At 46.9% G+C, this 22,930-nt stretch overlaps 1 protein-coding gene across 3 annotated transcripts in view; it reads right to left on the bottom strand.

Annotated features, from left to right (window-relative positions):
- elp4 (elongator acetyltransferase complex subunit 4) overlaps positions 1-22,930 on the bottom strand; it is a 500,372-nt gene that overhangs the window by 96,694 nt on the left and 380,748 nt on the right. The window contains exon 10 of one of the 3 annotated variants that reach the window (XM_072466249.1): positions 13,261-13,308. The exons of the other annotated variants lie outside the window; for them this stretch is intronic. Coding sequence (XP_072322350.1) covers positions 13,276-13,308 — 33 coding nt within the window. The 3' untranslated portion in view covers positions 13,261-13,275. Of the gene's footprint in view, positions 1-13,260; positions 13,309-22,930 lie in introns of those variants that run through there. 3 annotated transcript variants of the gene reach the window in all.

The following is a 22,930-nucleotide window of genomic DNA, read 5'->3' as shown; positions in this document are numbered from 1 at the left end:
CCTCGAGAAGACAGAACCTGCAAATAGTGGGCTTGCCTGAAGGAGTGGAAGGTGTGAGTGCCACGAGGTACGTCTCGAAGATGCTGGCGGGACTGGTGGCAGAAGGGGTGCTGGATAAGGCACCTGAAGTGGACCGAGCGCATAGGTCTCTCAGGCAGAAGCTGAGAGCTGGGGAGCCGCCGCGGGCGGTGATCGTGAGACTCCATAAATTTGTGGAGAAAGAGAAAATTCTATGGTGGGCCAGGGAGAAGCGTAGCTGCGACTGGGAGGGAAATAACGTCCGGATTTATCAGGACATCGGAGCCGAGTTGGCAAACGGCGGGCAGGTTTCAACAAGGCCAAAACGGTGCTGATCAAGTTTGGTGTGCTCAACCCGGCGAAATTATGGGTGACGTTCGGAGGCCGGGAGTATTATTTTGAGACCCCAGAAGTGGCCGAAGACTTCATTAAGGAGCATAAACTGGGGGAGAACTGAGTGGACAATGCTTGGGAACCAGGGTGCTGGCACTATGTAATGCTCGGGAGCATGTTTGAAGTGGGTATAGGGATTGGGGATTTTCGCCTTTTTTTTGTGGGGGGTGGGGGGGGGGGGGGGGGGGGGTGGGGTGGTTTCTGTTCATTGTTGAGATTGTAAGGAGTTGTAGGGGTGAAAAGTTTATGTGGGGATGGATGTTCCCATCCTCCCTCCTGTTTTATGGGACTGTTTGTGTTTAACATCTGTTTGTTTGCTTTTGGAGAAGGCTACCTGGAGTTCAGGAGAAGTCCTTGTTTGGGTGGGGGAGGGTAAGGCCAGCAGGAGGCCTTCTTCTTGGAGCTGAGGAGTGTGGGGGGGGGGGGGTCATTAGGATGTACCTTTGGGCAGGGGCAACCGCGCTAGCAGGTTATGCTGGTGAATGGAAGTTAGGTGGTGGGGAAGAAGGCCGAGAGGGTGGGAGGAAAGGGGAAGTGGGGGAGAGGGGGGGGGGGGGGAGAAGGGGAAGGGGTAAAGCAGGGGGGAGGGGGGTTTCTGCGATGCGGCAGGAGGTGAGAGATGACATGGTCAAGGGCGAAGAAAGGAACCATCTGGGATGGGCTAGGTACAGAGTAGAATTAAAGAGGCAGGAGTTAAGTGGGGAAGATGATGGAGGGCAGAGGGGATTGGAGGCACAAACCTCCGGTAAGGTTGGTAACGTGGAACGTCCGGGGACTGAATGGGCCGGTTAAAAGGTCGCGGGTGTTCGCGCACCTCAGGAGCTTGAAAATGGGGGTGGTCTTTTTACAGGAGACACACCTCCGTATGAAGGACCAGGTTTGTTTAAGGGGTGGGTTGGGCAGGTTTTCACTCGGGGTTTGATTCGAAATTGAGGGGTGTGGCGATTTTAATGAGCAAAAAAATGGGATTTGTGAGTGCGAAGGCGGTGAGGGACCCAGGTGGGAGATATGTGATTGTGAGTGGGGTATTGGAAGGGGCACTGGTAGTGTTGGTAAATGTGTATGCCCCAAATTGGGATGATGTGGGTTTTATGAGGGGGTTGCTGGCAGCAATACCGGATTTAGCCACGCACCAGTTGATCATGGGAGGAGATTTTAACTGTGTCCTGGAGCCGAGGGTGAATAGATCGAGCCCAGGTCGATGGGTAGGGTACGAATGGCAAGGGAGCTGGGGAGGTTTATGGAGAGGATGGGTATGGTGGATCCATGGCGCTTTCAGAACCCACGGTGAAGGGAGTATTCCTTCTTTTCACACATCTATAAAGTGTATTTGAGGATTGATTACTTTGTAGTGAGTCGGGAGATTTTGGTTGGGGTGGAGGGGGCAGAGTATGCGGGGATAGTTATCTCGGACCATGCACCCCACTGGCTGGATATTCGGTTCATTACGGGACGAGAGCAGAGGCCAGGGTGGAGGTTTGACTCAGGGTTGTTGGCAGATGAAGTTTTTTCTGATAAGGTGCGGTTGGCGATTAGGGATTATGTGGAGTTCAATCAGAATGGGGAGGTGTCGATGGGCATTTTTTGGGAAGCATTGAAGGCAGTGGTCTGGGAGAAATTATCTCATTTACGGTTCGTGCGAATAAGGAAAGGAGGGCGGAACATGACCGTCTAGTAAGCGAGATAGTGGAGGTGGACAGGGAATATTCGAGGGTGCCCACCGTTGAGGGATTGGCGAGGAGGAAAACGTTCATAGAATCATAGAATTTACAGTGCAGAAGGAGGCCCATCGAGTCTGCACCGGCTCTTTGAAAGAGCACCCTACCCAAGCCCACACCTCCACCCTATCCCTGTAACCCCACCCAACACTAAGGGCAATTTTGGACACTAAGGGCAATTTGGCATGGCCAATCCACCTAACCTGCACATCTTTGGACTGTGGGAGGAAACCGGAGCACCCGGAGGAAACCCACGCACGCACGGGGAGAATGTGCAGACTCCGCACAGGGGCAATTTGATAGGCTGACAACGGGAAGGGCAACTGCGTAGGGCAAGAGGGGTGCAATACGAGAATGGGGATAAGGCCAGCCACATGCTGGCGCACCAGCTGCGGAGGCAGGCTGCGTCCAGGGAAATATTGAAGATCCGGACTGGGGCTCGGGATGTGGTGTCAGAGCCAGGGAAGATAAATGAGGCATTTAGAGAGTATTACCAGGGACTTTATGAGGCAGACCCAGGAGGAGAGGAGGGGGACATGGGGTGTTTCTAGACGAGCTGGAATTTCCCCAGGTGGAAGAAACAAAGAGGCAGGCATTGGAGGAGCCCCTGGGGCTGAGGGCGGTGCTGGAAAGTATCAGGGGTATGAAGTTGGGGAAGATCCCTGGGCCGGATGGGTACCCGGCAGAATTTTATAAAGAATTTGCAGCGGACCTGGCACCACATCTGTTGGGGGCATTTAATAATGCACTAGAGAAGGGGGAGTTGCCGGAGACGATGAAGCAGGCGGTAATCACACAAATCCCCCAAAAAGGGAAGGATCCGGTGGAATGTGGGTCGTATAGACCCATATCACTATTGAACACAGATGTGAAAGTATTGGCTAAGTTGTTGGCGGGGAGGATGGAGGATTGTGTCCCCGGGGTGGTTACAGAAGATCAAACAGGCTTCGTGAAGGGCAAGCAGCTTGCGAGTAATATAAGACGGCTGTTGAATGCGATGATGAATCCGTTGAGAGCTCTTGTACCGGAGGTGGTGGTGTCCATGGACGCGGAGAAAGCATTCGACTGGGTGGAGTGGCGGTACTTGTTCGAAGTTTTGGGAAGGTTTGAGCTTGGGCCTGGGCCGAGATTTGTGGCATGGGTGCGGTTGCTGTATGTGGCGCCAAGAGAGAGGGTGAGGACGAATGATATGAGCTCATGAAGCTTTGACTTACACAGGGGTACGAGGCAGGGGTGTCCGCTGTCGCCGCTGCTGTTTGTGCTGGCCATAGAGCCATTGGTGATGGCTCTCAGGGGGTCAGCAGAGTGGCAGGGGAATTATGAGGGGACAGAGGAAGCATTGGGTGTCGCTCTATGCCGATTACCTCTTGCTGTATGTTTCGGATCTGTTGGAGAGTATGGGAAGGATTATGGGCCAGTTGGGGAGGTTTGGAGGGTTCTCGGGATACAAGCTGAATGTAGGGAAAAGCGAGGTATTCCCAGTGAATGAGCTGGCAAAGCAGGCTAATTTAGGGGGGATGCCATTTACGGTAGCGAGGGATAGGTTTAGGTACTTGGGGATTCAGGTAGCGAGGAAATGGACGGGGCTCCATAAGTGGAACTTAACAAAGCCGGTGGAGGAGGCCAGGGAGGATCTTAAGAGGTAGGATACACTGCACTTAACGTTGGAGGGGAGGGTCCAAGTGGTGGACCCTTCGCATACAAAATGATCAGGGGGTTGGATAGGGTGGACAGTGAGAGCCTTCTCCCGCGGATGGATATGGCTGGCACGAGGGGACATAACTTTAAACTGAGGGGTAATAGATATAGGACAGAGGTCAGAGGTAGGTTCTTTACGCAAAGAGTAGTGAGGCCGTGGAATGCCCTACCTGCTACAGTCGTGAACTCGCCAACATTGAGGGCATTTAAAAGTTTATTGGATAAACATATGGATGATAATGGCATAGTGTAGGTTAGATGGCTTTTGTTTCGGTGCAACATCGTGGGCCGAAGGGCCTGTACTGCGCTGTATTGTTCTATGTTCTATGGTGAAAATGAATATTCTGCCGAGGTTCTTGTTTATCTTTCAAGCTCTCTGGATCTTTATACCAAAGGCCTTTTTTCGGAAAGTGGACAAAATCATCTCTGACTTTGTATGGGCGGGGAAGGTGCCGAGGGTGGGGAGGACCCTGCTACAGAGGCAGCAGGGGGGATTGACGTTGCCAAACCTGCTTCATTATTATTGGGCGGCGAATGTGGACAAGGTGCGGCGGTGGTGGGAAGGAAAAGGGGGAGAGTGGGTTAGGATGGAGGAAGAATCTTGTAAGGGATCTAGTTTGAGGCCTATGGTGACGGCAGCATTGCCAATGGCTCCGAGTAGGTATTCAGGGAGCCCAGTGGTGCAGTCCACGGTGAAGATGTATGTGGAATCAGCTGAGGAGGCATTTTAGAGTGGAAGGAATGTTGGTGCTAACGCCGCTGTGTGAGAATCATGGGTTTGAGCCGGGGGGGGGGGGGGGGGGAATGGATAGTGTATAGAGGAGGTGGAGGGAAGTGGGGCTGGTCAAGGTGAGGGATTTGTATTTGGAGGAAGGGTTCACCAGTCTGGAGGAGCTAAGGGCGGGGGGGGGGGGGGGGGGGGGGGGGGGGCGTAGAGCTGCCGATGGGTAGTGAGTTCAGATATCTACAGGTTAGGGACTTTGCAAGAAAAGTCTGGAAGGGGTTCCCTAGATTGCCGGGATACACCTTGCTGGAGCGACTGCTGCTTCCGTATGTGGAAGGGGAGGGAAGAATTGGGGATATATATAAGTGGCTGGGGAAGCAGGGAGGCGAGCGGGTGTTGAAGATCAAGGAGAAATGGGAAGTGGAGTTGGGAATGGAGATCAATTGGGGAGTATGGAGTGAGGCACTGCGAAGGGTAAACGGGACCTCCTAATGTGCAAGGATGAGCCTGATACAGTTTAAGGTGGTGCACAGGGTACATATGACTCGGGCGAGAATGAGTGGGTTCTTTCAGGGGGTAGCAGATGAGTGTGAGCGGTGTGGGCGGGAGCCAGCGCATCATGGCACATGTTTTGGGGTTGTGAAAAATTGGGAAGATTCTGGGCGGGAGTGTGTGCGGTCTTAGCCAGGACAGTGGAGAAGGAGGTGGACCCGGACCCTTTGGTGGCGATATTTGGCGTTTCAGAGAAGCTGGAGCTCATGGGGTGTTTGTGACTGTGTTTGAGGAGCTGTTCGTCCCGGCCGGGGGGTTGGGGGGGTGGGGGGAGGAACAAAGAAACCTAATCCTGAAGCAGACCAGACCCAGCGAGTGTAGAGGAGCGGGGAAGAGAGAGCAACCTCAGGGTAAGGAACAGCAGTGTGTAGAGAGAGAAAGACAGATGGCTGGAAGAAAAAATACCAAAGCGAAGGGACAGCGAAACGCAAGGAGCAGCAGCAGCGAGGGAAAAATGCAGGAGCGGCGGACACGCAGGCAGGCGGCCCCACGAGACGAGACGGAAGTTCGGGCGAGCCTGGAAAGGGAAAAGGCTGGTGGGCCCAACAGCGGAGCGGGCGCAGGACGCAGCGACCACCCCCTACACGGGGAAGAGTGGAGAAGGTTCTAAAAAGGAGCTAAGCGCCATAAAGCAGGCGCTCAAGACGGAGCTCCACACAATGATGAAGGAGGTGCTGGCAACGGACAATATGTAGCGGACCATCGAAGGCTTGGGAAGGAAAGTGGATGTGCAGGAGAAAATTATTCTGGGGTTGGAGAGGTCCGCCTCGGACCAGAGCGACAGGGTGGTAGCTCTGGAAGCTGAGGTGAAAAGGTTGGTTATGTCATCTAATTAGACAGCGACACGCGGTAAACCTCTCAAAATGCCCTCCATAACGTGTTGAAAAATAGCGCAGGCAGAGGATAATCCAAAGGGCAAACGTGTATATTCATACAGGCTCCAGTGTGTATTAATCGTTACATATGGTCGGGAGGCAGGGTCGAGCTCCAACTGTAGGTAGGCGTGACTCATATCTAATTTTGTGAACGAGAGTCCACCTGCAAGCTTTGCGTAGAGATCCTCTATGCGAGGCATTGGATATCGGTCAAGTCGGGAAGCCGTATTCACTGTAAGTTTATAGTCGCCGCACAAGCGAACTGTGGCATCTGGCTTCATTACTGGTACAATTGGTGCTGCCCAGTCAGCGAAACGGACGGGCCTGATAATACCCAATGTTTCCAAACGAGTGAGCTCCCCTTCTCGAGCAAGGCGTAAGGCACCGGGCACGCCCGGAAATAGCGCGGCGTGGCTCCTGGTTCGACTTGGATACGGGCTACATTTTATTTTCCCCTATTTGGAGGATGTGCTGTCACTGCAAGCTCAAATGGCGCAACCAGTCCCGACCCAACAGGCTGGGCCCATGGCCGCGCACCACGATAAGTGGGAAACGCCCCTCCTGGTGTCCATAAACAACAGGGGTCATCGTAGTTCCTGCAATGTCCAATGGTTCCCCCGTGTTGGTGGCCAACCTGGCCTGTGTGTCGGTTAATGTAAGGGTCTGTATACCCTGCTTGATGCGGTCGAATGTCCTCTGGGCGATCACGGAGACCGCTGCGCCAGTGTCCAACTCCACCTCAAGCGGGTGACCATTGACCCGTACTGTCACCTTAATGGGGTCCACACGGTGAGCTGCCACACAATGCAGCTGCAGGCAGTCGTCCTCCGTCTCCACGTCCTCAGGAGTTGTCGCCGCAGGTTCATCCACATGGAAGGTACGGCCCCTGGGCTGGTCCCAGTTTCGGTTGGAACGACGGCGCCTCTGGTGCCCCCAGGACCGGCTTCAGCGGCGGGGTCGGCGCCTACAAGTCTGACACGGACATGGCTCCTCATCCATTGGTTCTGGAGAAGGCTCCCTTCGGGGAGGAATGTTCGACGGCCACTGGCGTTGATCCCATCCTCGTCGCCAGTTTTGTGAGGGCCACGAAGAATCCAGCACGAGTTTCAAGGATACAAAGAAATAACATTTATTTACAATAACATATATATACACAACAGCAGCAACCTCGCTTGCTGCTTACTCCTTCCTGCTGGTTCCAAACTGGCCAGCTTTATTTATACAGGGAGTCTACTAATGATTTCTCCGCCCCCCTCATTGGGGAAGCTCATACTCCCACAGGATTGTCATCAGTCCCCAGCCAATGGTAAGCAGGCAGGTTATAACAGAAAGTAAAAAGCTGACAGACAGCCCAGTTCCACCCACTCTTTGACATCACTGCAGTAATAAACACCCATTTCTTAAAGGTACTCTCACATGACACCTCCCCCCAAGAAAAAAAAAATAAACCATCAACTTCAAGATGGTTTTATTTTTCACCTTTTCACCATCCTTTAAGAAATGCACACAGTAAATATACTTTATCGTTTAAAAAAAACAACACACACAAACAGGTATAATAATATAGTCCATTTTTTTTTCATTCTTCTTCTTCCAACTGAAATCCGTCTCAATTGACAGTCTCTTTGAACAAGAAGGTCCTTGCACGTTACGTCCATTTCTCTACACCTCGGCATTTCTCTTTAAAGTCAGATACTTTAGTTCAATCTGATCAGAGTCCCTTGTAATTCTCCAACAGAGGAGCATTGGTTATCACTGTTTTCAGGTAGTCAAATGCCTGTTGAAACTCCGCTGTCCATTGAAATTTTCCACATGTCTTCAGCAAGTCCATCAGTGGAGCAACCCCGCTACAAAACGTTTGCACTAATGTTCGATCAAATCCACTCATGCCAAGAAATCGCATTATTTCCCTTTGTCTCGAGGGTCACATCCCGAGTGATCATTCAACCCTGTCCAATTGTATGGCCAAGGAAAGTGACTTGGGCTTTTCCAAATTCACTTTTGGCTAGGTTTATCACCAAACCCGCCTCCAGAAGTCGATCGAATAACTCCATCAGATGTTTTAAATGTTCTTTCCATGTCTGCCTGAAAATTACCAGATCGTCGATGTATACCGCACAATTGGGTAATCCTGAAACAACTTTGTTAGTTAACCGTTGAAAGGTGGCTGGGGCGTTTTTCATACCAAATGACATAACTTTGAATTGGTATGTACCATTTGGAGTCACAAAAGCTGAAATCTCCTTCGCCCTTTCGGATAAAGGTACCTGCCAGTAACCTTAAAGTAAATCCAATTTGGAAATAAAAGCAGATTGTCCAACTTTCTCAATGCAATCCTCCAAATGTGGGATAGGATAAGAGCCCGTTCTTGTAACTGCATTAACATTTCTACAGTCCTCACACAACCGTTGGATACCATCTGGTTTAGGTACCATCACTATGGGTGAGCTCCATTGGCTGCAGCACACTTCAATTATGCCATTTTTAAGCATACTCTCAATCTCTTTGTTAACCTGTGCCAATTTTAAAGTGTTAAGTCTGTATGGATGTTGTTTGATCGGAACAGCATTTCCCACATCTACATCATGTATAGCCATTTTAGTACTTCCCAATTTATCTCCATAAACTTGCCCATGTGATATCAATAACTCTTTCAGGTCAGTTTGTTTTTCCTCTGGAAGGTAACTCAACAATTTATCCCAATTTTTAAGAACACCCTCATTTTCCAATTTAATTTGAGGTATGTCAAACTCACAGTCATCTGGATTTGGTTCGTCACTTTGTGTTAGAATCATTAAAACCTCCTCCTTTTTCTCTCCTTCCCTTTCAAAGTACCTTTTAAGCATATTCACATGACACACTCCGTGAGTCTGCCTTCTATCTGGTGTTTTTACCACATAATTCACCTCACTTAATTGCCTTTCAATCTGATAAGGTCCACAAAACCTAGCTTTTAAAGACTCACCTACCACTGGTAACAACACTAAAACTTTATCTCCACTGGTAAAACTACGAACTTTGGATTTCTTGTCAACTACCCGTTTCATCACATTTTGTGCAACTTTTAAATGTTGTCTAGCCAATTCACCTGCTCTATTTAATCGTTCCCTAAAATTTGACACTTAATCCAATAATGTAATTTCCGATTTCTCACTCACCAATCTTTCCTTAATCAATTTAAGTAGCCCTCTTACCTCATGACCAAACATGAGTTCAAAAGGACTAAATTTGTTTGAGTCATTAGGTGCATCCCTAATTGCAAACAGTACAAATGGAATTCCTTTATCCCAATCCTCTGGATAATCTTGACAATAAGCCCTCAACACTATATTTAATGTCTGATGCCACCTTTCTAACGCTCCCTGCGATTCTGGATGGTACGCAGTTGATTTAAATTGTTTTATTCCTAAGCTATCCATAACTTCTTTGAATAACCTTGAGGTAAAATTTGATCCTTGATCCGATTATATTTCTGTAGGTAAGCCATATCTAGTAAAAGAATTTAAGTAACTCCTCCACAATCTTTTTAGCTGTAATATTACGTACTGGAATGGCCTCTGGAAACCTAGTAGACACATTCATTATAGTCAAAAGATATTGATTCCCATTTTTTGTTTTAGGAAGAGGTCCTACGCAATCAATTAGGACACTTGCAAAAGGTTCCTCAAATGCTGGAATGGGTATAAAGGGCGCTGGTTTTATCACTGCTTGAGGTTTCCCTATCACTTGACATGTGTGACATGATTGCCAAAATTTGACGACATCTTTATGTAGTCCAGGCCAATAAAAATGTTTCTGGATTTTAGCTCGAGTTTTCCTTATTCCCAAATGTCTTCCCACTGGTACCTCATGTGCAAGTCGCAACACCTCCTTTCTATACCCTACCGGCAATACTACTTGATGAACTTCTGCCCACTTTTCATTCGCCTGCATATGTAAAGGTCTCCATTTTCTCATCAAGACATCACGTTTATGGTAATAATACTCTGGTATACACTCAGATTCCTCTTCCGTGTATGCTTTCTGATACATCCGTTTTATTTCTACATCTTTCTGTTGTAACTCGGCCAATTTTCCATAACTAAAAATATCTGCCTCATCCTCCACCTGTTCTTTTCCAACCATCTGATCAAAAATCGTTTCTGATAATTGCACTTCACCTTTCTCTTCACTCTCTGGTTTCTCCTCTTGTCTTAGCCTGTGACTTTGCGACCTTTTTACTACACAAGCTTGAAAAATCCCAGGATATTAGTCCTTCAACACTTGAGTTGTCTGATTTTCCACTGGCTTATCAACCACAGTAGGCACCACTCCCACCTGAGATCCAGCTATATTACCCAAGATAAACTATATTCCTGGACAAGATAGTTTCTCTATTACTCCTACTACCACTTCACCACTCTTCACTGGACTTTCCAACCTTAACGTATATAATTGAACACTACTCCTCTCACGCAGAATTCCACATATTACCACCTTTTCTGGCAACATTCTTCCCAAACGACATAACTCCTCATCTCTTACCTTTAAAGATTGACTAGCTCCTGTATCTCTTAAAATTGTGACTTCTTTACCTGCTCCTCCTGATACACATGAGTAAACTTTACCCACACAAGTAAATTCTTTAAAGAGATCTGGCACCTTATCAATCACTTCTTGATCAGGCTATACAATCTTTTGCACATCCTTTGCTTCACTTGGGCTTTCCTTAACCACTTTAACAAACCCCACTGTCTTATCCTGTTTTACCACATCAGCCTTCCCAATGCTTTTCTTCAACCACCAACACTGTGACTTTACATGGCCTAGTTTATTACAGTGAAAACATTTGAAATTTTTCATTTTTTTCCCACCCTCCTGTATTTCTTTTTCAATCTGAGGTACACTCCCCTTATTATCTCCCATCAGATCACCTTTACTTTTACCACTTGAGTATTTCTCATGTCCCCAGTTTCTATCCCTCACCGGCTGAAACTGATGTCGGAAACCAAGTTTTGATTTATGAACTAATTCATAATCATCTGCCATTTCTGCTGCTAATCTCGCAGTTTTAACCCTCTGCTCATCCACATGAGTTCTCACTACATCAGGAATTGAATTTTTAAACTCCTCCAAAAGTATAATTTTTCCGAGAGCTTAATACGTTTGGTCTATTTTCAAAGCCCTTATCCACCTATCAAAATTACTCTGTTTGATCCTTTCAAACTCCATGTATATGTTTGACCAAATTCTTTCCTTAAATTTCTAAACCTTTGTCTGTAGGCTTCAGGCACTAGTTCATATGCACCTAAGATGGATTTTTTCACCTCCTCATACGTCTCAGATACGTCCTCCGGTAGTGATGCAAACACTTCACAAGCTCTACCTATCAGCTTTGTTTGAATCAGTAATACCCACATGTCCTGTGGCCATTTCATTTGTTTAGCTACCTTCTCAAATGAAACGAAAAAGGGCTTCTACCTCCTTCTCATCAAACCTTGGCAATGCTTGGACATATTTAAATAGATCCCCACCAAGCCTTCGGCTTTGACGCTCCTTCTCACTATCCTCATCACTATCCACCAATTGTACATTTCCCTTTACATCTGCCAATTTGAACTGACTGTCATGTTTCTTGGCCATTTTCTGAAGTTTAACTCTCTTTATCTTGTTCCCTGATCTGTATTCCCTTTCTCTTTCTTTTTGTTCTGCTAGGGCTATTCTTTCTGTTTAACTTTCTTCTCTCTGTCTTTCTTTTTCCTCTCTCCCTCTTTCGTATTCAAGCTGCTTTAATTCTTTCTCATGTTCCATTTGTTTAAACTGTAACTGGATTTTTGCCATTTCCAATGAGTCAGACTGTATCTCAGGCAACTTTAAATGCTTAGCCATCACCATAATTACCTCATCGTTTCGCATTTTGTCAGGTAATGTTAACTGCAATGTTTTTGCCAAATCTAACAGTCTGCTTTTAGTCTCTGTCCGTAAGGTACTGCGTATGACCGTCTCCACCCCAAAAAACTTCAGAGCCTCTGAAAGAGCCATTGTTCACAACACACTCCCTACTTAAACTAAAATGCCACACCTGAAAAGGAACCACAATATGCTCACCCCTCACTGTCTTTAAGTTCACAAAGCCAATCCAATAGATAGACATTTATCCTGGACGAGCCCCCAATTTGTTATGGGCCAGGATTTAAAGAACCCCAAAGTGTATCATGGAGTTCACCTGACCCACAACTTTTAATAGATTGTGGTATGGAGAGCACACGGCCCACTCTACAAGTGGTACAGCAGAAATGGGAAAGTATTTTTTTTTAAGGCAAAACAATGTTTATTCTATGAACTCAAGTTAACCTTTTTAAAATATACAGTGAACATCTTAGCAACCATTAATTCAAATACAACCCCCAAAGACTACAACACTAAGTAATCCTTTAAGCTTTCCTTTTAACATCCATAATACTTAAAGCACCTTTTACCGGAAGCACATTAGGTTTACATTCACTACTGAGAACATTTATAATTCTGAATTCACCAAATGATCAAGAGATAGTCTTTTCATGGCAGAGAGATCAACAGTATACCTGTTCTGTCTGGCTTCAGCTCCAAAACTGAAAACGAAACTAAAACACACCCTGCAGCAAACAGCCTAAAACGAAAGTAAAAAGCTGACAGACAGCCCAGCTCCACCCACTCTCTGACATCACTGCAGTAATAAACACCCATTTCTTAAAGATACTCTCACTACAGATACTTATATACACACACATTTATAAACACCCATTTCTTAAAGGTACTCTCACATGACAATAAGCAAATTATGGAAAGAAAATTTGACAGAACACTGAACATGAAATTCAAAAAGTACCTTGGGTATGAAAATAAATAACTTACTGAGCAAAAAAACCAATGAGTAATAAATAAAGGTGTGTATTAGTGTATAATAAGGTGAGAGTGCAAGCTTTTGGCTCGCTCGCAGGCCCAGGGTCCTCACTTATTCACCCTCACCCACTGTGAGAGTGCATGATGGTGTGAGTGAGGGTGAATTCAGATCAGGTGAATTATTCAAAAGGGGAGGCATGGTAGCACCGTGGTTAGCACAGTTGCTTCACAGCACCAGAGTCCCAGATTCGATTACCGGCTTCGGTCACTGTCTTTGCGGAGTCTGTATGTTCTCCTCATGTCTGCGTGGGTTTCCTCCGGGTGCTCCGGTCTCCTCCCACAAGTCTCGAAAGGCGTGCTGTTAAGTCATTTGGAGGTTCTGAATTCTCCCTTGGTGTATGCGAACAGGCGCCGGAATGTGGCGACTTGGGGCTCTTCACAGTAACTTCATTGCAGTTTTAATGTAAGTCTATTTGTGACAATAAAGATTATTAATATTAAAAAAATTAAAAATCAAATACAATAGGTTGAGAGGGGAAGTGCAGAAGAAAATAATACTGGCAAAGAGTGAATAGGAGAATACGTTGGCAGTCAACATAAAAGGAAACTCAATAATCTTCCACATGTAAATACTAAATAGGTAGTAAGTAGTGGAGTGAGTCCCAATAGAGACTTAGAGGCACAAGACAAGACTAGAATACTTTAATGTGTACATTGCAAAGGTATGAGGGGTAATGCATGGGGTGAAAACTGAGAGATAGGAAATACTGGAGAGGCTGACTATGCTTGGAGTTGATAAGATGCTTAGTCTAGATCACTTGCACCCTAGGTTGCTAAAGGAAGTGGGAGTGAAGATAGCAGAAGGGTTAGCCATAAACTTCTAATCAGCCCTAGAAATGGGCAGGTTCCAGAGGATTGGGGAGTGGCAAATGTAACACCCTTATTGAAAAAAGGGTAGAAGGACGGTTGTAATAATTAAAGGCCAGCTAGTTTAACACCAGTGGTGGGGAATGTTTCAAAATTGGGTAAAAATGAACAGGCATTTGGAGAGACTTGAATTAATTAAGGATAGCCAGCATGGATTTGTCAAAGGCAGATTGTGCTCGACTAGTTTAATTGGATTTTTAAAAAATGTATTTTTATTGAAGTTTTCAAGTTTTTATAGTTGTTGCATCAAAACAAAAGAAAAAGAGAAAAAAAGCCATAGGTATCAATCCAAATCAGGTGCAGCACAGGACAGAAATGATTGCAAGCATTGAAACAAATAAGACTGGGTGAAAGCAAATTACTGCGGATGCTGGAATCTGAACCAAAAGAGAAAATGCTGGAAAATCTCAGCAGGTCTGGCAGCATCTGTAGGGAGAGAAAAGAGCTAACATTTTGGGTCCAATGACCAAAAGACTGGGTGAGCTGAGGACAACATCCCCAACATGTTCCCTCCACTGATACAAGATCCGTCTGCACCAAAGCAGGATACAGTCAACAGCACAGAGTTACATCATACCTATCGCTTCGAAGAAAAATAACAGAGGAATAAAAAACATGAGAATCCCAGAACTAAGGGAGAATTACACTGATACCCATAATGAAAAAGGCCCGAGACTAAGAAGGATATCACTTGAATCCAGCCGGAAGGGGGGGTGCCCCGTCTCAGAGAAGAAGGGGCTGTCAGGGAACCCGCCGAAGGGGGCGTCCTGCGAGGGCCAGCCCATTACCACCCTGCATCAGGGAACCCACCCTGACAACAAGGACCACTCAGGAAAAAGGGGTAGGGTTACCCAAGAGAAAAAAGCATGGATGCTCTGATCCAAATTACAAGAAAAAAGTAAGAAACCCCCCCCAACAAACTGGTTAGCTTTCACTAGGGGGTCCTTTCTCAATCACAGTGAGGACAAACTAACTGTACCAACTCCCAACTCTCTGCGCTTCACCCCGCTCCGGCTACACTCATCTTCCTTCTCAGCGAGACCGGGGGTGGGGGGGAAACAGACAACAAAAAACACTCCTCCCTCCAACACAAGGATCGCCAGACAATGTAAAGCCCCAAAACATTAAAGACTGTACACAAATCCCACATTCAACATTCGGCTCATAACATGAAATTGTTAAATCAGGATACTCAATGGTACAGGGTATCACACCCACATTATTTACCTCCCTGTAAATGGAAATAATTGACAACACCAAGCAGGTTACAATATGATCAACAGGGAGCAAAGTCCAGGACAATAGCTGAGATGCAGAAATGCAAGGCAGTCGTCAGGATAAAGACTTCAACATAGGCACACGAAGAAAGCCCAAATTAAGGATGAGGCAGGATCAGTGAACACGCTTCAGGATCTCTCCAGGATTCTAATGATCGAAGCACAAGGCACCATTTCTTCCACCATGCCGACTCACCAGAACCCAGGCAATAACCTACGATCCGGCTGTGTGAAATGACTCGACTGGTTTAGCCAACCCCTCACGACCGACATCTGGAACAGGACAACACAGGACATGGTCGGAAAGCCACACCAACCCTGGTCTCGAAGACAGGATTAGATGTGCTCTGTCAAAGTTCTCTAATACAAGAACGTCCTTGCGTGCCTCCATTGCCGCCTAAAAGCACCCCGCAACTCTTGAAACTAGGCCTTGATGACCTGTACCGCAGAGCTGACTGAGATCTTCAGCCAGAACAGCATTTTCGTTGGTAGCCATCATTTGCTGCTGCACAGTGCACCGTCAAGGTAGGAGCCCACTCTAAAGCAACTGCACCACTAAAGGCAGGGCCCCACCCGAACATCTTCCACCCGGCATGAACAAGTAAGGATTTAAACATTCTAACTCAGCTCCATCATGCAGAAACACCAACTAACAATTCTCGGGACATAGTATAAACCATGTAAACCAAGAAAAGACGAAAAAGAAATGGTCACAAGGATAAATAGATGAGCAGAGCCAGAAATCGTGGAAACGCAATCACTCCCACGCTCACATCACATGCCCCACCCCCCGAACTGGATGTTTTGGTGAAGTGCTAGAGAAGGTTGATAAAGGGAATGTAATGGATGTTGTCTATAGAAATTTTAAAAAGAATTTGACAAAGTGCGACATAAAAGGCTGGTTAACAAAATTGTGTCTCATTGAATAGGAAGGTCAATATTTGTTTGTATAAGAAAATTGGTTAACAGAAAACAGAGTAGTGGTAAACGGTTGTTTCTCAGACTGGAGGATGGTTGACAGCGATGCTCCCCAAGGGTCAGTGCTAGAACAACTACTTTTTTTGATATAAATATATATAAATGACTTGGATAGTGAAAATTAGAGTAAAATTTCAATAAATGAGGTGTTTAAGGCCTTTTATGAAGGCTGCATAGGGCTGGGTCCGGGTGGGAGGAGGGGGGGGGGGGTGCTGATGTGGGTCGGTTTTTGGATGGGTTGGACTTCCCGAAGCTGGAGGAGGGGAAGAGGCAGGCGCTGGAGGAGCAGTTAGGCTAAAGGAGGTGATGGAGCATATGATGCAGTCAGGAAGGTGCCGAGGCCGGATGGCTTTCCGGCGGAATTTTAGAAGCAGTTTGCGATGTATTTGGCCCCTCAACCTTTGGGCTTGATAAGTAAAGTGGTGGGAAAGGGAAAGTTGCTGGCTACATTGGCGCAGGCATCGATTTTGCTGATCCCGAAAAAGGGGAAGCATCCATTGGACTGCGGGTTCTATAGGCCCATCTCGGTGCTAAATACGGACATGAATGTCCTGATAAAGGTACTGGCGAGAAGGTTGGAGGTGTGTGTGCTAGAGGTGGTTTTGGAGGACCAATCGGGTTTTGTGAAGTGGAGGCAGCTCTCTAGTAATATTAGGAGGTTGCTGAATGTAATTATGACCCCGTCAGGGTTGTATACAGGGACGAGGCAGTGGTGCCCACTGTTGTTCGCAGTGGTGGGCGATGGCACTATGGCCGTTGATTGAGTGGCGTGAGATTGTGAGGGGGTGCAGGGAGCACCCAGTGTCAATGTACCCTAACATCTTGTTATTGTTCGTGTCGGACCCGTTGGAAAGTGTGGGCAGTATCATGGGTATACAAGGGGAGGTTTGGAGCTTTTTGGGGTCTAAATTGAATGTAGGGAAAAGTGAGATGTTTCCGGTGAATGCTGCGGGGCGGGGGTGAACCTGGGGGCTCTGCCATAAAATGTAAGGGCAGGGTTTCAGTACATGAGGATCCAAGTAACGCTTGAGTGAGCCACAATGCATAGGTGGAACCTGACTGCAGTAAGCTTCACTCTAATATGCAGATTCCCGAGGTACCTGAGGCTTTGGGATTCAACCCCTTTATTTCAGAGATCGTGGGCAAGCGCCGTTCAGCACTGGCCCCCACAAACGGGAACTGGATGGAACGGCACTCATGGGGGTCTCCCAGGGGATCAGAGGCCCCCAGCTGTATGCACTTGGGCAGGGTGGTGCCCTGGCACTGCTGGTGGCACCTGGATACCCTGGCAGTGTCACCTGGGTGCCAGCCTGGTACTGCCAAGGTGTCCAGGTGGCACTGCCAGCTGGCATGGGCACTGCTAAGGTGCCATGCTGGCATTTCTGCACACGCCGGCTCGGGTTTGCCCGGCATGGGTATTGGGGAGGGGGGGTGGATTCGGGCTGGGGGGGGATCCGGGATTGTTTTGGAGGCCTAGGCGCTCGGGGTGCCATTTAAATGGCACCCTGATCTCTCACTACAATGGGGGTTCCGGCGGGCATCTTCTATTTCCAACATTACAACAATGACAGTACTTCATTGGCTGTGAAGTTTTATGGGATGTCCTGAGATGATGAAAGATTCTATATGGATGCAAGCATTTTCTTTTCTTTTAATTCCCAATGAAATATTGATTTGCCTTATTTTGAAGGAGTTAGTCATACAAGCAATGTGTCTTGGCACAGAATCTATTTCAGTTTTTTAATGAGGAATCGTTCTCTTCTACCTAGCTTAGCCTTTTAAATGTTACCGTCTGGTTTTTAAATTAACAATCTAAATTAATGATCTGCTTCTATCTAGTTTATCTATGCCACTAAAAAAATTAAAAACCTGCAGCACAGGTCAATTCAATCTTTTTCCCCTGCTTCTGACGAAGGTGAGTGCAAACTTTGCCAATTCTTTTTCTAAGAGTTCTAAGCCTAGCAATCAACATAGTTGTTCTTCCCTGAATACTGTTAGATATAGCAATGTAATTTCTAAAGTACAGATATCAATATCCTTTCTAAAGTACAGCACCAAAAAAACCTCAATTTATGTGGTCTGATCAAGGTCAGAGTAACTTTTCTATTTCTGTAACAAACACTCATGGGATTCAGACTTGTTGATAATAATATGATTGACAGGACACCTAAATCCCTCTCCACCTTCCCAACGTACAAGCCTTCAGTTCATATATAGATCATTTTCCAGTTTGTATTCTTTTGTATTTATCCACAATAAAATCCATCTGTCGTTGCCTAATTTATCAGTTTAGTTAGATTACAGTGCTATTAAATCTGGCTTATGCTCGTCACTTGGCTGCATGGTTTAGTGTCATACCAAAATAGAAAACACTGGCATGGTACAACTATCAACATATTTCTGCAAAATCTCTGTTGCACTCAGGATATGTTAATTCATCCAGAAACAGTTGAACTGCTGTTGCCATAGACAAGATAATTCATTCTGTACGGGCAATGTAAAATTGAAACGTACAAATTGCAACTAAGATTGACCTAACTGGTTTAGACTTCCAGATTTTGATTATTTTATCACCATGAGTTTGGAGCTGGATTTTTAGCCAATCTTCTTTTCTCTGTTGGCGCCACCTCCTAAAATCAGGCTGATATAAACTTAAGATAGGTGGATTGGATATTCTAAATTCTCCCTCTGTGTACCCGAACAGGCGCCGGAATGTGGCGACTAGGGGTTTTTCCACAGTAACTTCATTGCAGTGTTAATGTAAGCTTACGTGTGACAATAAAGATTATTATTATTATAAACAGTTCGGAAGTGCAGAAAGAATAGAAAGGAAAATGGGGATAAGAGAATGAGAGAGACAGTTACAGTTTTGTAACTCTATAAATATTAAGGATGACTGGACAATTATTGAGTTATCAATACTTAGTGATGTAGTGAGGACTTTGCAATTTTCTTTCATCTAGAATGGCCGACTGGAAACCTTTGCTGGCTGCACAGCTCCAAGTCAAATGAATTTAGATAGCTTTAATCTGGTTTCTAGCTGGTATGAACATGAGCCTACAGTAGAACACGTCTCTGACGTGACACTAATTGGGCAAACTAGTACAGAACTAAACAGAAAAGCTGGTGACACCTGATGGGAGTGCTTGATGCTAACAAAAGCCCAAATTTCCCAGTCGATATGTTAATTGGGAAGCACAATATTTACAAGAGAAACAATTTTCTCAGATTCTTGGTGCTTCCACTCATGATTAGAGCCCAATACAATAGTCAATGGATGATCTGTTTGCAGTCAGTTGGTTGTTGCATTTAAAGTGTGATTTTGGAGGTTCTCTTCTTTCTACTCAACTCCAACAGGTGCTTTTAGCAATGTGTACAATGCATCACCGCAACCATTTTTCTTAAGTCTTTCATGGGACATGCTGGATTGGCCAGCATTTTATTGCCCTTCCCTGATTGCACTTGAGAAAATTGTGGTGAGCTGCCTTCTTTAACTTCTGCAGTCCTGTGGTGTTCGAGAGGGTGTCCCAGGATTTTGGCCCAGTGATAGTGAAGAAATGGCGATATATTTCCAAGTATGTGGCTTGGAAGAAACTTGTAGTTGGTGATGTTCCCATGCATCTTCTGCGCATGTTCTTCCAGATGATATCAGCCGTAGGTTTGGAAGATGCTGTCGAAGGACTCTTGGTGAGCTGCTGCAGTGCATCTTTTACATGGTACACGCTGCTGTCACTATCCACTGATGATGGAGTGAGTAAATGTTGAAGGTGGCGGATGGTGCCAATCATGCAGGCTGCATTGTCCTGGATCGTGATGAGCTTCCCGAGTGCTGTTGGAGCTGCACACATCCAGGCAAGTGGAGAGTATTCCATCACACTCCTGACTCGTGCCTTGTAGATGGTGGACAGGTTTTGGGGAATCAGGAAGTGAGTTACTCTTTTCAGAATTCCCAGCCTCTGACCTGCTCTTGTTGCCACAGTATTTATATGGCCAGTTCAGTTTAGTTTCTGGTTAATGGTAAGCCCCAGGATGCCGATGGTTGGGAATTCTGCAATGGTAATGCCACTGAATGTCAAGGGGAGATGATTGAATTTTCTCCTGTGAAGATGGTCATTATCTGGCACTTTTAAAAAAAAAATGTTTTTATTGGGTTTTTGGTATATAAAACAAACAGTGTGATTAACGCAAGAGAGTATCTAAGGAGTAATACTAGGAGTAATTACATCAAGATTGGTTTTAACTATTTACATAGATACATCACAGTTTCCCCTTCCTTTTCCTTTATCCCTTCCTTGCAGTGCTTGCCGTAATAATTGTGGTCCCCTGCGTTTCACTCCCCAACAGTTTTCCATTAGCTTTTCTTCCCTCTGGTTCCATTTAGTGTAACCCCTGTCCTCCCCCCCCCTTGTGGTTCCTCTGTTGGGCTTGGTTGAGCCCCTTGTTTCCCTGACACCCCCCCCCCCCCCCCTTCCTTTGTGTGTCTTGGGTACCCGCTCCTGATGTTCGGCTTCCTAGTTGTTGGCTACAAACAGGTCTTGGAACAACCGAGTGAATGGCTCCATGTTTTGTGGAAGCCTTCTTCTGATCCTCGGATAGCGAATTTGATTTTCTCCATTTGGAGAAATTCCGACAGGTCGGACAGCCAGTCTTTGAGTGTAGCTGCTGACCGCCAGTTGAGCAGGATTCTCCGGTGGGTGATCAGGAAGGCAAAGGCAAGGGCATCGGCCCTCCTCCCTGTGAAGAAATCTGGCTGTTCGGATACCCCGAAGACTGCCACTCTTGGGCTTGGCTCACCCTCAAATCCACCACTTTGGACATGACCAAAAAGAAGGCTGTCCAGAACCCAGCAAGTCTGGGGCTAGGCCAGAACATGTGGGTGTGGTTGGCCGGGCCTCCCTGGCACCGTTCGCATCTGTCACCCACCTCCAGGAAGAACCTGCTCATTCGGGTTCTGGTTAAGTGGGCTCTATGTACCACCTTTAACTGCATTAGGCTTAGCCTTGCACACGTGGAGGTGGAGTTGACCCTGTGCAGCACTTCACTCCGGAGTCCCCACCCTATTTCAAACCCCACATTCTCCTGCCACTTCTCCCTTGTCTCGTCCAGTTGCGCACTAGCCCCCCCTTAGCAGTCGTCCGTACATGTCCCCGCAGTTCCCTTTCCCTAAGGTGTCCACGTCCAGTAGGTCCTCCACAGTGACTGTCTTGCTGGTCGTGGGTACGACCTTGTTTCTTTTCGTAGGAGGTTTTTGAGTTGTAGGTACCCGAGTTCGTTACCCCTGTCAGTTGGAATCTTTCTGACAGCTCTTCAAGCGTCGTTAACCTGCTGATGGTGTACAGGTCCCTAACTGTCAGCGTCCACCAGTCCTGTCTCCACCTTTTGAAGGAGGCATCTTTGAGCACCGGCGCAAACTTGTGGTTGTTGCAGATGTGGGGGCTTTGTCGGACATTTTGGTTAGCACAAAATGCTGTCGCAATTGATTCCACAACTAGTGTGTTTCCACCACCACTGGGTGCGTTAAATATTTCTTGGGTGGGGATGGGTGTGCCACCGTGTCTCGGGCCCGGAGAGGGGTCCCCTTGCAAGATTCCTCCTCCATCAGCACCCACTTGACTTCTGGCTCCTTTATCCACCCTTTTACTCGCTCTGCGGTTGCTGCCTAATGGTAGGACTGTAGGTTTGGGAGGGCTAGGCCCCCCATGGATCTTGTTCTCTGCAGTACTTTCTTTGGGATCCTTGCATTTTGTCCCCCCACCCGAACACCATAATCAGTTCGTCCAATGAGTTGAAAAAGGCCTTGGGGATGTAGATCGGAATGGGTCCAAACAAGAGGAGGTACCTGGGCAGTACGTTCATTTTGATCATCTGCACCCTCCCCGCCTGGGAGAGCGGGAGAGTGTTCCATCTCTGCAAGCCCTTTTTAAGTTCCTGTCAGGTTCCATTTGTGGACCCCTGTCCAGTCGTGAGCAATTTGGATCCCAGGTAACTGATTTTGTGCTGTGCCTTCTTAAACGGTAGCCCCTCCAGTTCTGCCCCTCCCCCTTGCGGGCTCACCGGAAAGATCTAGCTTTTGCTCAGGTTAAGTTTGTCGCCCGAGAAGGCTCCAAACTCTTTCAAAAGCGGCATGATTCCTTCCATACTGCTCCGTGGTCCGAGATGGAGAGGAGCAGGTCATCTGCATAGAGTGAGACTTTGTGCTCTCTGCCTCCCCTCTGGATTCCTTCCCAATTCATTGCCGCCTTGAGCGCGATCACTAATGGCTCGATCGCTTGGGCGAATCGTCGTGGGGATAACGGGCAACCCTGCCTTGTGCCCCTGTACAGCTGGAAGTACTTAGAGCTGGCGGTGCTTGTCCGTTATGGGGGGGTTATACACGAGTTTCACCCAAGCGGTGAACCCTCTTCCAAATCCAAACCGCTCCAGTACCTCTATGAGGTACTCCCATTCGACTGTCGAAGTCTTTTCGCGTTCTCTCCCCGGATGGGGACATGATCACATTCAGTAGGCTCCTGATGTTCGAAGTTAGCTATTTGCCTTTGACAAAGCCTTCTGGTCCTCTGCAACCACATCTGGCATAGAGTCCTCTCGCCTTTTGGCTAGGATCTTGGCCAGTATTTTTGCGTCTATGTTTAGTAGCGGGATGGATCTGTAGGAACCGCACTCTGTTGGGTCTTTATCGTTTTTAGGTATCAGCGAGATTGAGGCTTATGCTAGCTTGGGCGGCAGTGTGCCCCTCGCCAACAAGTCTGTGAACATCTCGCGCAGGTGCGGGGCCAGTGTTGTCACAAATCTTTTGTATAAGTCAGCCGGAAAACTGTTCAGTCCCAGTGCCATCCTCGCCTGCATGGAGCTAAGACTCTCCTTGACCTCTCCCAGTTCTAGCTGTGCTTCCAGCCCTCGTATCCTGTC

This window comes from Scyliorhinus torazame, chromosome 10 (genome assembly GCF_047496885.1).
Source record: "Scyliorhinus torazame isolate Kashiwa2021f chromosome 10, sScyTor2.1, whole genome shotgun sequence".
Lineage (NCBI taxonomy): Eukaryota > Metazoa > Chordata > Chondrichthyes > Carcharhiniformes > Scyliorhinidae > Scyliorhinus > Scyliorhinus torazame.
Note: the sequence above shows the minus strand (reverse complement) of the source record. Positions and strands in the feature narration are given on the sequence as shown.